The 13,645-nt window shown below is 33.2% G+C and overlaps 5 protein-coding genes across 7 annotated transcripts in view; 4 read left to right on the top strand and 1 right to left on the bottom strand.

Moving 5' to 3' along the window:
• Positions 1-1,196: 1,196 nt before the first annotated feature.
• On the top strand, positions 1,197-3,095 carry mge (translocase of outer mitochondrial membrane 22 homolog mge). The gene is made up of 4 exons (XM_018512573.1): positions 1,197-1,368; positions 1,732-1,835; positions 2,327-2,432; positions 2,795-3,095. The coding sequence occupies exons 1-4, from the start codon at positions 1,323-1,325 to the stop codon at positions 2,998-3,000; spliced, it is 462 nt and encodes a 153-aa protein (XP_018368075.1). The 5' UTR covers positions 1,197-1,322; the 3' UTR covers positions 3,001-3,095.
• A 1,172-nt stretch (positions 3,096-4,267) lies between these two features.
• Positions 4,268-9,903, top strand: mRpL17 (mitochondrial ribosomal protein L17). Of its 2 annotated transcripts, XM_018512599.1 has the most exons (4): positions 4,268-4,393; positions 8,745-8,954; positions 9,420-9,630; positions 9,717-9,903. In XM_018512599.1, exons 2-4 carry the CDS (start codon positions 8,760-8,762, stop codon positions 9,848-9,850), a joined length of 540 nt encoding a protein of 179 aa, XP_018368101.1. In that variant the 5' UTR covers positions 4,268-4,393; positions 8,745-8,759; the 3' UTR covers positions 9,851-9,903. The 2 variants fall into 2 exon arrangements, with proteins under 2 accessions (XP_018368101.1, XP_018368100.1); XM_018512598.1 differs by lacking the exon at positions 4,268-4,393 and having other exon boundaries at positions 8,682-8,954; positions 9,717-9,902.
• On the top strand, positions 4,402-6,000 carry LOC108764375 (jerky protein homolog-like). Its single transcript, XM_018512597.1, has 2 exons — positions 4,402-4,527; positions 5,082-6,000. The coding sequence occupies exons 1-2, from the start codon at positions 4,513-4,515 to the stop codon at positions 5,907-5,909; spliced, it is 843 nt and encodes a 280-aa protein (XP_018368099.1). The 5' UTR covers positions 4,402-4,512; the 3' UTR covers positions 5,910-6,000.
• On the top strand, positions 5,916-6,659 carry LOC108764358 (tigger transposable element-derived protein 2-like; the record flags this gene model as incomplete). Its single annotated transcript, XM_018512571.1, has 1 exon — positions 5,916-6,659. A coding segment is annotated over one exon (744 nt), but the record flags the coding sequence as incomplete, so codon positions are not given.
• Positions 9,904-9,911: 8 nt separating the features above from the next.
• The window catches only part of BckdhA (Branched chain keto acid dehydrogenase E1 subunit alpha), a 14,356-nt gene continuing 10,622 nt past the window's right edge, over positions 9,912-13,645 (bottom strand). For both annotated transcript variants that reach the window (XM_018512593.1, XM_018512592.1), the window contains 6 exons: positions 11,793-11,954; positions 11,311-11,506; positions 11,060-11,221; positions 10,806-10,950; positions 10,544-10,747; positions 9,912-10,323 (listed from right to left, as the gene is read on the bottom strand). In XM_018512593.1, the coding sequence (XP_018368095.1) occupies positions 9,978-10,323; positions 10,544-10,747; positions 10,806-10,950; positions 11,060-11,221; positions 11,311-11,506; positions 11,793-11,954 (1,215 nt within the window). In that variant the 3' untranslated portion in view covers positions 9,912-9,977. The remainder of the gene's footprint in view (positions 10,324-10,543; positions 10,748-10,805; positions 10,951-11,059; positions 11,222-11,310; positions 11,507-11,792; positions 11,955-13,645) is intronic.

The following is a 13,645-nucleotide window of genomic DNA, read 5'->3' as shown; positions in this document are numbered from 1 at the left end:
AAATTTATAAAGATTAAAAAAAAAATTTACTTTAAATTATTCACAATTTTAAGTTTTTAAAATTTGAAAATTATAGAATGAAAATGTTCAGAATTCACATATATAAAGAATTTTAGTAAAAATTCATGTACGAGTCACGTTTTATCGCGACTGAGTTCATATCACTCTACGAAGGTGTTCTCAATGCGTTCCGGAACTTCAAACAAATTGCTATACTACAACTGTGTATACGTATACAGGGTGTCTCGATCTTTTTTGCCAAATCACTTTTGTGTAGATAGAGCGGACTAAACTAAGTCGAAAAGTCCTCTACCATTTTGCAATTTTCGCAATAGTTAACAAGATATTAATTACTAAAAATTGCAAAATATTGGTTTTGAATAATTTTTTACTCAAATACTATCAACTTTGTAGAAAAATTGCAAGAGACAAAAATTATTTATTTTCTTCTCATAAAGTACTGAAAATTTTTTCAGAAATTTTTCAGAATTATTTAATACCGTATTTTCTCATATTGGTAAAAATAAGAAAGTACAGTACTAAATAGTCGATAAAAAAGTTCTGAAAAAATTCTCAGAACTTTATGAGAAGAAAATAAATAATTTTTGTCTCTTGCAGTTTTTCTATAAAGTTGAGAGTATGCGAGTAAAAAATTATTCAAAACCAACATTTTGCAATTTTTAGTAATTAATATCTTGTTAACTAGTGCGAAAATTACAAAATGGTAGAGGACTTTTTGACTTAGTTTAGTCCGCTCTATCTACACAAAAGTGATTGACAAAAAAGGTCGGGACACTCTGTATAATTATGTGATATTTAGGATGCGATCCACTTGACACTATAAATGCTTCGAAACATTTGTAGCATCAAATAGACCGTAGTCTTAATTCTCTCCGAAAATTCAAAGAAAAATAAAGACGAAACGTACGAAAGATTTAAATTAAATTTTCTAAACAATTTTTTCTACAGCATTAAAAAATACTATTAAATATAAAATATCAACTCGATTTACTGTTCTCCAGCAAATGAAAAAATAAATAATACAAAAAGAAGACAACTGAATCATATTGCGTCGACTCTTTGTCCACATTCGATATAAATCATATAATTCGTCATTTTATTAAAGATATTCTTGACATAAAATTTCAGGTAAAGCGTAAATCTTATAGATTTGAGCATCTCTGTTCGTCGCGCGCGAAGTTACGTAACTCGAGCTTTGATACACACGAGCTTCATGCCATTCTTCGTTTCCGTTCCCCTCCTTCGCGCGCGTAAAAAGTCCAGCGGGCGCGATCATCGAGTCATCGAGCGTCCTCGTGGGAATGGCGGCGTGGACAGCTGTGCGGGGAACCTCGCCTCGAGTCACAGGTATTACGGAATTGGAAATCCGTTCGCGTTCCGTCCCACGCGGTTTCGTTAGTTTCGTATCGCGCGCTCGTGTACATACGAAACGTAACGAAACTTGAGTCGCGTTGTATATACCGGCGTATTACCGGCCGAGGCTGTGCATACTTTTTCGCTCTCTCTGTAGTGCTCTTTAGCGCGAGAGAGAGGGAAAGAGAAAGAGAGAACGTGCGAGTGCACCGTGCTGTGCCGTGAAGAACGTGCTGCTCAACGTGAGCAAGAATCGAGCGAGAATCTCTCGAGTCTCGAGTCTCGGCCGCGTTAATCTTAAGACACAACTAGGAAAGCGGGGCGCATTCACGCTCATCCTTGTGTATATGGCTTCAGTTGAGGAGCTAGATCATCAGGTCGACAGCGGCATGGGCAGCAGCGACGCGCGCTCTCCCGAGGTGAAGTCGCTCCTCCCCGACGACGAGGATGATGACGAGGAGGTATAGATGACAGCGCTTTTATACACAGGGAAAGAAAGATGATCGCTTGGAGGACAGAATCATGGCTTGTGCTATGACGTTTGTAAAATCCAGAATATTTTGAAGGTTTAGTAAGAATCTTCGGGATCCCATGTGTGATCTTGCTGATCCTTTGGTACCTTGTGGTACCAAAGATCACTTGAGAGAAGTGTTATTTAATGATAAAAGAAAAGCCAGCTTTTTGTCCCTTTGTTTGGTACCAATATTTATAACTATATCATCTATGCACATGTATACTTTCTGCTCGACTATCTAAGATTTAAAGTTATATGAATGTGATGCTTTTGTCACTTTCCTTATCTAAGATTAAAATTAATGAAATATTTATAGTATCTTACGAGTATGGTATTTTTGTTGCTCTCTTTTTAATTAATAGTAACATAGTTGCTATTTTTCCATTATTTGTTTTATTATTTAGGAGTTAATTAATGAAAGTATTCCTTTTGATTCAGGATGAGAGCTTAACGGAGAGATTATTAGGACTTACTGAAATGTTTCCTGAGCCAGTACGTAACTTTGGATACAATGTTGGAACCTGCCTATACACATGTATCAAAGGTAACATTATTCTCTCTTAAGCCTAATTTTACAATGTGCTTTTTGCTTTCTGTTTCTTGCTTTTTACCTCTTTGCTTCTTATCTTATTTTTCGTTTCTTATTATTTGAAATAAAAGTTGATCAATTTTGGAAGAAACAAGAAATGATTGTCAATAAAACGAATGTTGATAAAACAGTTAACAAAGATGAAAAAAGGCAAAAAGTAAAAATTAAGAAATGAGAAACAAAATTCTAGAGTAGGATTTAAGTTTTAAGATACAAATATCAATAAGTATTAAGATGTATATTTTCAATATACATAATAAAACTAGCAACTGATAAAACGAGGATAATTATACATTTATATGAATATATCATTGCAGGTTTATATGCATATTCGTGTTCAGCCACATGGCTAGTCTTCAGTTCATCCACAATTCTTTTTGCGCCAATTATCTTTGAGATGGAACGCGCACAAATGGAAGACCTGCAACGTACGCAGCAGAAGCAAGTCCTCTTAGGCCCTAACACAGCTCTGTCCGGCGTTAACACCACGGGTCTTCCAATGGCACCGCCTGTTCAGCGATAGGCCATTATATTACAAATTTACATGTGCACGCATACAAGGACACATACAGAAATGCCCATTCTACAAAAAAAAAAAATAAATCACTCGAGTTTCCCCACTCAATTATTTATTAGCGCAGCTCCATATATCACTGAGACTTTTACGTAAATCGCGAACAAATGATTTCTATTGAATGAGAACTTGCGTGGATCGAGCACGTGTAATTATCTCTTTAATTAGAGTAACTCTTGCAGAGTTACGCGATATGAAAAATTTAGAATAAATATAAATTTTGCTCAATCACAAAAGAACTTTGAATTGCAACATTTGTTGGTCTAGTCCACTCTCTACACTTAACACACATACACACGTCGTTGTTCCTTTTGATAATTTTTACTAAAAACCAACATATATTGTGGTATTGCGTGACATTTTATTATTAAATACGTTGCGGTGACGCGGCGGTGATAGCGCTTCGTTTGACAAAAAGGAAACAACTCCGTCATTCTGTTCGCTTCGTAAATAAATGATTGAGAGAAAAATTGAGCATGCAATTATTTGTTATTAGTTACTACATACGTTGCCAAAAACGCGGTAGTCGTATCGCGAGTGTTATTATCTTTAATATGTCTCGTCTGTTATATTGTAATTTCGAAAGAACAAATAAAAGACATAGTGAAATAGTGTCTTTAATCGCATCGTGTCATGTCGACCTTTCGTCGTGTAATATTTCTGTAAAGTTAACAAATAAAAGAGCCTTATATATCATCTATTCTTTCATAATTGTTCAACTATACAATTTACATTTGGAAAAATAAAAACGATTTCCAATAAAAATAAATATTGAGACAATATTGCAATTTTACTTATATATACATATATATATGTGTATGTGTGTGTGTATATAAAGAATTTTTAATAAAATTAGATCTGAGTGTTATACAGTCGAACCTCCGTAAAAGTAACTTGTCGGGACCGGCCGACCTCCGTAAAGCTAGTCACACATACTTTCCGTAACAGTAAAGGGCTCTGCACAATAAAAGGAACAGAATAAGAATTTCAACCTATCAAAAACTGTGTATTCCACAATACATGATTTCTTATAGATTGAAATTTTTATTCTCTATTCCCTGTTCCTTTTATTGTGCGGAGCCCCTAATAGAAAGGTTTTCGACCAATCGGGTTGCTCAATTGTTATGGTTATGGACGACCAACGCAATTGGTCGAAAACCTACGTTATGTTTAGGTTACTGTTACGGAAAGTGTGTGTGACTAGCTTAAAAGTAAAGTCTCTGTCCTCACTTGTTCAATGGCGCTTGTGCAAACCGCAAAGTTTTTTCCGCAAGACAACACTACAATTATTCACAATATATTGGAACCTGGGCCATTCAAATATAGAAGAAGAAGAAGACAACACTACAATGCAGTATAACCTTTATGACGTAATTTTAATAACCAAAACAAGCTGTACTATTCAATAGCACTGTAACCAACTGTTACGTATATTACAATACATATATATTATTCATCATAATGACATCTAAAGAGGTATGTCCTACACTTAATGTAAAATTAATTATATATATGATTATGATATGTGACATGATTTACCCAGATAGCAAAACGTCTGCAGTCTTCTAGCAGACTGTCAACAAGTTCGAGCAGAAAATGACGGCAGTCTGCCATCAATTGCGTCCGCATTAGGTTTGTGTTCTGTTAACATCGCCTGTCGATATAATGTGAAGACAAATTATTGGCAGAAACTGAACAGATCCTGCCGACATTATCTGACACTTGCAGATTCTATTACGTTTTTTCTAGCAGTCTGTCAACAGTATGTACATCTAATTCTGTTGTTATTTTGTAGGCATTAAGTGTAGCAGATTAAAAAAATCTGCTTTCTACAGACTTGGCTATCTGGGTATATATGTAGTAGAACCCGAATTATCAAACATAGTTTTTTTTATCTCCTAGATTATTCTCGTCACAATTGTTCTGGTGATGATAGTGTTATATGTAATTTTTTTTTTAGATATCAGATAATCCAAGGTCTACTGTAATTACATATGTATAAATAATTACTTAAACTTGTCATATTTTAGGATTATAAAACTAACAACCGAAGGTTGGCAACAGTCGGGAGTAAAAAACGACTCAGTATTGATGATCGTTTAACAATTTTGAAAAGATTAAATAGTGGTGAAAAGGCTACTCGACTAGCAGAGGAATATAACATCAGTAATGGATCAATTCTACGTATAAAAAAATCTGGAGAAGAGTTACAAAGAAAACGAGATATTCTTCAAATGACTCACAAAAATGATGATTCATGGAAATCCAAAAAAAGGTGCACGAATATTGAAGGCAGTAAATTGGAACAAAGTTTATACAATTGGTTTCTTCAAAAACGAAGTATTGGTGATCCTGTAACTGGGCCAATGTTAAAAGAAAAAGCACTGGAATTTAATACTCTATTAAATGGTTCTTCAAATTTTAAAGCTAGTAATGGTTTTTTGGATAAATTCAAGAAACGGCATGATATTAGATGTATACGTATCCATGGGGAGAAACTCTCTGCAGATAAAGGTGTGAATGATAAATTTTGCCAAGACTTCTTACAATACGTCAGAGAAAAACAAATACCATTAGATACAATATACAATGCAGATGAAACTGGCCTCAATTGGAAAATGTTACCAAACAGAACATTGGTCTCACATACAGAACTTGCAGCTCCGGAAAGGAAAGCACGTGAAGACAGAGTTACACTAATGATGTGCACTAACGCTTCAGGAACCCACAAGCTTCCACTTTTAGTTGTGGGAAAATATAAAAAATCATGTTTTAAAAATGTACATTCTCTACCAGTTATTTATATGTCACAGAACAATGCTTGGATGGACAAAAACTTAATGTTAAGATGGTACTAAGAAGTGTTTCTTCCAGAAATAGAAAAGGTTCATGGAGTCAATACTAAGCAATGTATTCTTCTTTTGGATAATGCTCCCAGTCATCCACCAATTGAGCACTTGAATGCAATAAGTGAACAATGCCAAGTAAAGTATCTACCTCCTAATGTAACTTCGCTTATACAACCGATGAACCAAGGTATCATAGCCAAGTCTAAGAATATTTATAAAACTAATCTTTTAAGAGTAATATTAACCAAAAATACTTTTGAGGAAGTTGAAAAGCAATTAAAATCATTTAATTTATTACAATGTTGCTACTTAATAAATAATGCATGGAATGAATTGACAACCAGTAATATAAAAAGTGCCTGGAAGAATATTTTTCCATTCCATGAAAGCTCAGAGTCACAATGTAACAGAGACCATCAGTTAATAAATGCATTCAATAAATTTGGTGTTCCCAATATGACTGAAGAAATCAATTTATGGTTACATAGTGATAATAACGATCAAGGGTGGTATGTACTAAATGATGAAGAATTAGCATTTTCAAATAATAAAAAAAATGAAAGCGAAAAGGAAGAAAGCACACGTGATAATTATGGGGATGACAACACTAATGATACTATTACTGTAGATAATGCATTCGACGCATTTAATACATTCATATGTTATTTTAAAAATCATCCTCAAAGCTGTACTACTGATTGGAAATATATTTACAAATTTTGGAATATTATTTTAAATGATATAATGCAGAGTACATAGTCAAATTGAAACATTTCCTTTAGTCTATATTTCAATATTGCTATACTTTGATAATTGTATTACTTTACGTACATATACATTTGTGAGACATTTTCAAAATAAACATTAAATATTTCTGTGATATACATGGGTATTCACTTATTTATTTTTTGTGTATTTATTTTTTCTATACATTTTATATACGTACAGATTTTCCAAGTTTACAGATTGTACTTATTTTACAAGTTTTTTTATTTTAAATTCATATATTTGAGATTATCGTTAATTTTCAAATCATGAAAATCAAATTAGAGAGAGGGAGAGAGAGAGAGAGAGAGAGAGAGAGAGAGAGAGAGAGAGAGTTTTAAGTTTAATCCCTTCAAACTTGATTTTTTTAATCATGTTAAAAAATTTTGTTTATATTCAATTCAAGGATACTTTAATTTTCAATTTTTATCGAAATGACTTGTATCACCGAATGGAGAGCACCAACTGTGTTAAAGGCTGCAGCACAGACTTTTGCATAACGCATAATGCATAGTGCATAAGCGAATCAACTAATCAGAATCTTTCCTTTCCTCCCATTCCATGAAAAAGAAGAATTTCGATTGGTTGATTCCCTTATGCGTTATGCAAGAGTCTGTGCTGCGACCTTAAACATTTAAGGTGCAGCCACAATAGAAGGAATAAGGAATAAAGATTTCAACCTATCAGATATCGGATACACCGGAATACACGGTTTCTGATAGGTTGGAATCCTTATTCCTAATTCTTTATTCCTTTTATTGTGACCGCAACATTACTATGTTTATATTCGTGCAATCGGATCTTATTGGTTAGAATTGATTGCTTTCATATGCCATGCGCATACGCTAGCACATGTGGTAGGGAAAAATTACTATATGAGAGATTGAGACATGACTTTTATGGAGGTTAAAACAATAACGGAGGTTACGGAGGTTCGACTGTATTTAGGATTGTATCAATGACTGCATTCAGCAGAACACAATAGTTTTGCAACCGTTTTATGATTCTCTTCTGAGATTAGACCATTCCTCTTGATCTAAAAGCATAACCCAATCAGCGCGAAGAAAACTTCTAACAGTTGAAAAATAAACGTTTTGCTGAACGCAGCCACTGGCTGCGTTCAGCAGAGGAATCAGGAAGCAGCTTTGCAACTGGGGATCGATTCTGTATCTTGAAACAAGGTGAAAATTACAAAAGTGAGTGAATTTACTAGAATACTGATAATTTCATTGGTCAATACCTAGTAAATTTGCTCACTTTTGTAATTTTCACCTTGATTGAAGATATAGGATCGACTCCTGGGTATCAATCATGAAAGTTTATCCTTAGGATGGAAAGTGAAAAGTGAAAATTTTAACCATTGAAGTTAATGGAGAAATTTGTCACTTTTCACTTTTCATCCTAGGAAAAAAGTTTCATGATCGATATCCTGTTGTAAAATTCTTGAATATGATTAGTTTATACATTTAGATCCAATGAGAAACTAAGGGCAAGACCAATCATATTAAAAAATTTTACAATAGTTGCAAAACTGTTGAGCCTGCTGAACGCAGCCAATGTTGATCAATTAGTACAATTATATAATCTGAAAATAATAACTTTGAAGATTTTTAATAACTGTTCAAGATTATTATTGTTATTTAGAAGCATTTTGTGATTGGTTGCGTTCAGCAGAGAAAGCAACTTTGCAACTGTTATAAAATTCTTTAATATGATTGATCTTGCTCTTAGTTTCTCATTGGATCTAAATGTATAAACCAATCATATTCAAGAATTTTACAACAGTTGCAAAGCTGCTTTCTTTGCTGAACGCAGCTATAGATTGTACGTACAACCGCACGTGAGATTGCGATTGAAATGAAACGTGCGCATTATCTTGTTCATAAGCGGATCTTTGGGCTCATTCAGCGGACTCAGTTGAATGAACGCTCGATGTTATTGGTATATTCTTCTAGATCTAAACGTCTGATCTAGAAGAATACACCAATAACAGCAAACACTCGCACAGCTGTTGAGTGCGCTGAATCTTTCCTAATTCAGAGTAAACCAGTAAACCGGAGTAAACATCGGTATTATCGGTAATAGTTGATAAAGATGAACCAAGCGAATGTCGAGAATCTAGTAAATAAATTGAGGTACAATGTCAAACCACGTCGAAAGTTTAAAAATCCCGACGGTCCGGAGGGACGACTTCGTAAATTTCAGAAAACCCTGACGGCATTGATTAAATACGAGCGACTCGAGTTAAATTATTCGAGAGCCGACGAGACCAGAGGTTATGTTGACCAGGCACGTGCATTGACTTGATATATTGTATTATTTAGAAGACGAACACATGTTTATTATAATGAAGACACGTTTCTTGCTCAACGAGTTTGAAGAGCATGACCGATTGTGATCGCAACCATTAATTTTTAACTTGCTGTTAACTTGCGACTTACACTCGATATATATCTTGCTCTAAATCTTATATATTGTTGTCTTATTAACAACTTTAACTTGCCATCGTGATTCATATGTAACATTATTTTACTATGAATCTTATTTTTTTAATATACCGTTGTCTTAATAATTTTAATTATCACAGCTATCATAATTCACACTTGATATTATTTTGCATCTGATTTTGTTTTGTACATTTTATTAATAGTTCTAATGAACACCATTGTTGACATTATTGATGTTATTTTTTTCTGAATCTTATTTCATATATATTCAATATTAAAAATCTTATAATGATGTTTTATTTTATAGTTGATATTTGAGGCGATACGCCATGGACCTACACATAAGGAAACAATGGACTTGGCAAATTTTTGGATACATGAGAAACAGCTGGTGCACAAACTATTTAAAGTTCTTGTACCGAGATATCAGAATTATACCACCTCGTTCACAAAACTTCACAAAGCACCAAACATATATCCTACAATTTACTATGATAGGGCCATTTTAGAACTCAGAGGTACAACATTTACTCTAAAAATTCTTAAATAAGCCAAATAAAAATTTTATTTATTTACAATATATGATTACATCCTTTTTTTTTAGGTAACATATACCCAAGTGTAGAACAGTACAATCCATATCAACAAAATTTACTTCATAATATACTGCTCGCTGCAGCAAAGAAAGAATTTAGAATGGAAAAATATAAAGAAATTGCGGACAATATAAAACAATAGAGATGAAAAGCAAGGAGAGGAAAATAATGTTCTGTAAAGAATGCTCTTGTATAATATGTGTTTAGTGCTTTATATTATTAAAATAAAAGAGTCTAAAATTCATATTTACACAATATATTTTTCTCTCTTACTTTGTGTGTGTGAAAGAACTTAATGGATAATGTTCTTTGAATTCTTCGAGATGTTTCTCCATTAGATTCATTTGTTTTCTGATGTGATCAGGGATTTCTTTGTACACATCCGTAAACAGATTCCTCCAATGTGGCTTAGATTTGCGTTCTGCTTCTCCAAAGGCATGAAAAATTTCTTTTTTAATAGAATCTATTAATTCTTGCTCTCTCTTTTGACACCATAATCCAAGTGACTCTAGATACAGACGGAACCTAACAAGTGGCAAATGGGTGTCCCATTGAGAAACCTCGTCGACTGATCGATAAGCCGTGGAGTCGTCTGACGTGCTATGATGTCCGATTCTAAAAGATTATTTTACAATATGTAACTTGTTAATTAGATGAAAGTTTTGTTTTATAGGAAGTATTTCAGCAAGAAAGATTATCAAGATTTTAACTTATTGTAGTGATTCATACTCGACATTATTTTGCTTTGAATATTATTTTGTGTATTGTTTTACTAATGATTTTAATTTTAGCTATCGTACTAGATAAAATTATATATTAATTAACATTCGTTCACCTGTAAGTCATGGCTTCTATCAAAACGGGTTTCTTTTGCTTTATACAGAACTCTCTAGCACTTTTTGTAGCATAGTACATTGCGAGTACGTCGTTGCCGTCCACTCGGATTGTGTTAATTCCATAAGCCGGGCCCTTTGCCGCGATACCATCTCCCTTAAACTGTTCTAAGACTGGCGTGGAGATAGCATATCCATTATTTCGACTGAAATAATATGATCATTTATTTCATGAAATAAAAACAAGAATTTTTTAAAAATTACCAGAGGAAAATAACAGGACATGATATAGTAGCAGCAAAATTGAACGCCGCATGGGCATCGCCCTCGCTCGTGGCACCTTCGCCAAAATAACAAGCCACACATGCGTTTTTTTTGTCCAATTTAAAGGCATAGGCAGCTCCCACAGCTGCAATAACAAAGATCTTTGTTTCAGGACTCTTTTTCGTTCATTAAGTATGACAACCAAAGTAAAGCAACAATCGTCGATTATTTGATAAACCTGTAAATGTTAATACCTTGTGGAAGTTGCGTTGTTAATGGAGATGAAATAGTCATAAAATTCAATTCTTTAGAACCATAGTGCACTGGCATCTGCCTCCCTTTGCCGTCATCCTCGCAGTTGCCGAAACATTGATTCATAAACTTCGCTAAGGGTTGCCCGCGATGCAACAACACGCCTGTTACATATATTGGTATAAAATATTTTAGATATATATATATATATGCGTATAACAATAGACGGATAACGCATAATACAATTTCATACCAGCCTCACGATACTGTGCGTAAATCGTGTCTTCTAGAGTTAAAGCAGTGGCCGAGCCAATCTGTACAGCCTCTTCGCCTGTATTGGTCATGTAAAACGATATGCGACCTTGTCTGTGCAACCCGTACATTATCTTATCCATAACGCTTATGGTCACCATATCGCAATACATTTTTTTCAAATATACTTCATTTAACTGTAATACAAGAATAATATTCAGTTTTCTGTGCTTTATTTCGGTTTATGTCTAATTTTTAGTTTAATTCAGAATTTTATCTGTGATTAATACTAAATGAACTTAAGTCAAATAAAACTCTGTTGTCCAAAATTAATTATTTTTTATATAGAATTTTATAGACTTTTATAAAGAAATATCATAAGTCAATATAAATATATATGACAAAAATGGAAGTTATGACTTGAAAAAATATGTATCCTTAAGTTGTATGATGTGACTTTTATAACTGTGATAATAATCAAACCTTTTCGTCTTCAGATAATTTAGTCTTCTGTGAAGCTTCCAAAATCCTATATATCGGAATAGGTTCATAATTTTCTGCATTGACGAATTGAATACTATTGGTGAAGGTATTATTGATTCCCATGAATTGCGGCTCGCTCGAGCCGGTACTATAATATTTTATCTAGAAAATAAGATAAAATATTAATAAAATAAAATAAAATACTAATAAAGAAGAGGAAGAGAGAAAAAATTAATAAAATGCTTTTCCAGAGAGAGAGTAATATATCAAGTGGTCATATCTATTTCATTCATATTTTTATTATTTGTTTAATGATTCATTTACAGTTTGTTATAATTATATGTAGCTACCCAGAAAAAATTTTTTATGGCTCCGGCACACCAGCGCAATGTTCGTCGCGCGCGACACGCGATATCCAATGAGAGTATACCTTTAGAATGAGAACATCGGTAAAGCTGTACATTCATTGGATATCGCGTGTCGCGCATTAGCTTCTTCATATAATTTAAAAAATTCCTATATAAATTTCAGAATTTTTATACTTACAATTTCATAACTTTTCAAGAAATTTTTCAGATTTTTTTATACAAAATACTTACCAAAAGTGTTGAAAAAATCTTTCTAAAATTCTTTATAATTTTATATCAGTTCTAAAATATTGTGAGATTCTGAAAACATCTCATTTTATAATTTCTAAATAAAATTTATCAAATCTAAAGTTTAAGAGAAATTTTTCCAAAAATTTTCACAAAAAAAAAAATTAAAAATTCTTATTAAAAATTCTGAAAAATATGAAATGAGAATTTTTTTCATTAATATATCTAAAAAATTTTTATAAGTAGATATAACAAAATGTATCTCAAGTAATAAGGTGACGTTAAATAATTTACGTTTAATATTCATTTTGAATAAATGTTATAAAAAATACACATTAATAACCAGTGTTGGCTCAAATTGGCATTTGATTTATTATTTCTAGAATTTTCTTCAGAGCCTATTGATTATATTATTTTTAAATAATGACGTCTTAATAATGTTTCAATAATATACTTATCGATGTCAATAAGACGAGTGCGTTAAAACATAGGACCGTATTCAGAACGCTCTTTTATCGATAAAAGCGCGTTCTGAATACGGGCCTACGTGTCGTAAAGTATATGTTAGCGTGCTAACTGGTGCTAACATCGTTGTAAACGCGTTCTGAATACGGGTCATAATCTTGCTACTCCCCAGGGCCTCGTAACTGCTGGTACCACCGTTAGTGGTGCACTCACCTTATGTCACCCGGAAATATGGAACTAATATTCAATATGGCTGTTAAAATCAATATGGACGCGTTATCCACAAGGTGTTCACGTGTGTTTGCGTGTATTCAACGATTCGCATCAATTCGCATTGATTCGTATTCAGTAATCTCTCGGTAATCTGCAGTAATCTGATCTAGGGTAATCTGGACGACTCGAGGTCTCGGTTTAAATGTCTCTAAGAGTCTGTTTAAGTGTATTCTGTGTCTCTATCTCCCTCTTCCTCCCTCTCTCTCCATAGAGCGATCACGAACAATACACGTGGGTATACAGTAAAAAAAACTACACAATAATTTTGTATAAACAACTGATATAGTAATATTGTAATATTAGAACTTAATAAGATGGTGCGAGCATGTTGTATCCCGGGATGTTATGATGTTATGTATTTATGATAGCAAATGTAATAAAGAAATTAAAATAAAAAAATAATTAACATAATATGTAGATATTTAATTTTCAACTGAGACCTTAGATAATAACTCGCAATCACCCGCAATCAGGATGCACTACAAGATCAAGCGTTTTATTCCGAATCTACCGAAATCG

Source organism: Trachymyrmex cornetzi, unplaced genomic scaffold (genome assembly GCF_001594075.2).
Source record: "Trachymyrmex cornetzi isolate Tcor2-1 unplaced genomic scaffold, Tcor1.1 scaffold416, whole genome shotgun sequence".
In the NCBI taxonomy this organism is placed as follows: Eukaryota; Metazoa; Arthropoda; class Insecta; order Hymenoptera; family Formicidae; genus Trachymyrmex; species Trachymyrmex cornetzi.
Note: the sequence above shows the minus strand (reverse complement) of the source record. Positions and strands in the feature narration are given on the sequence as shown.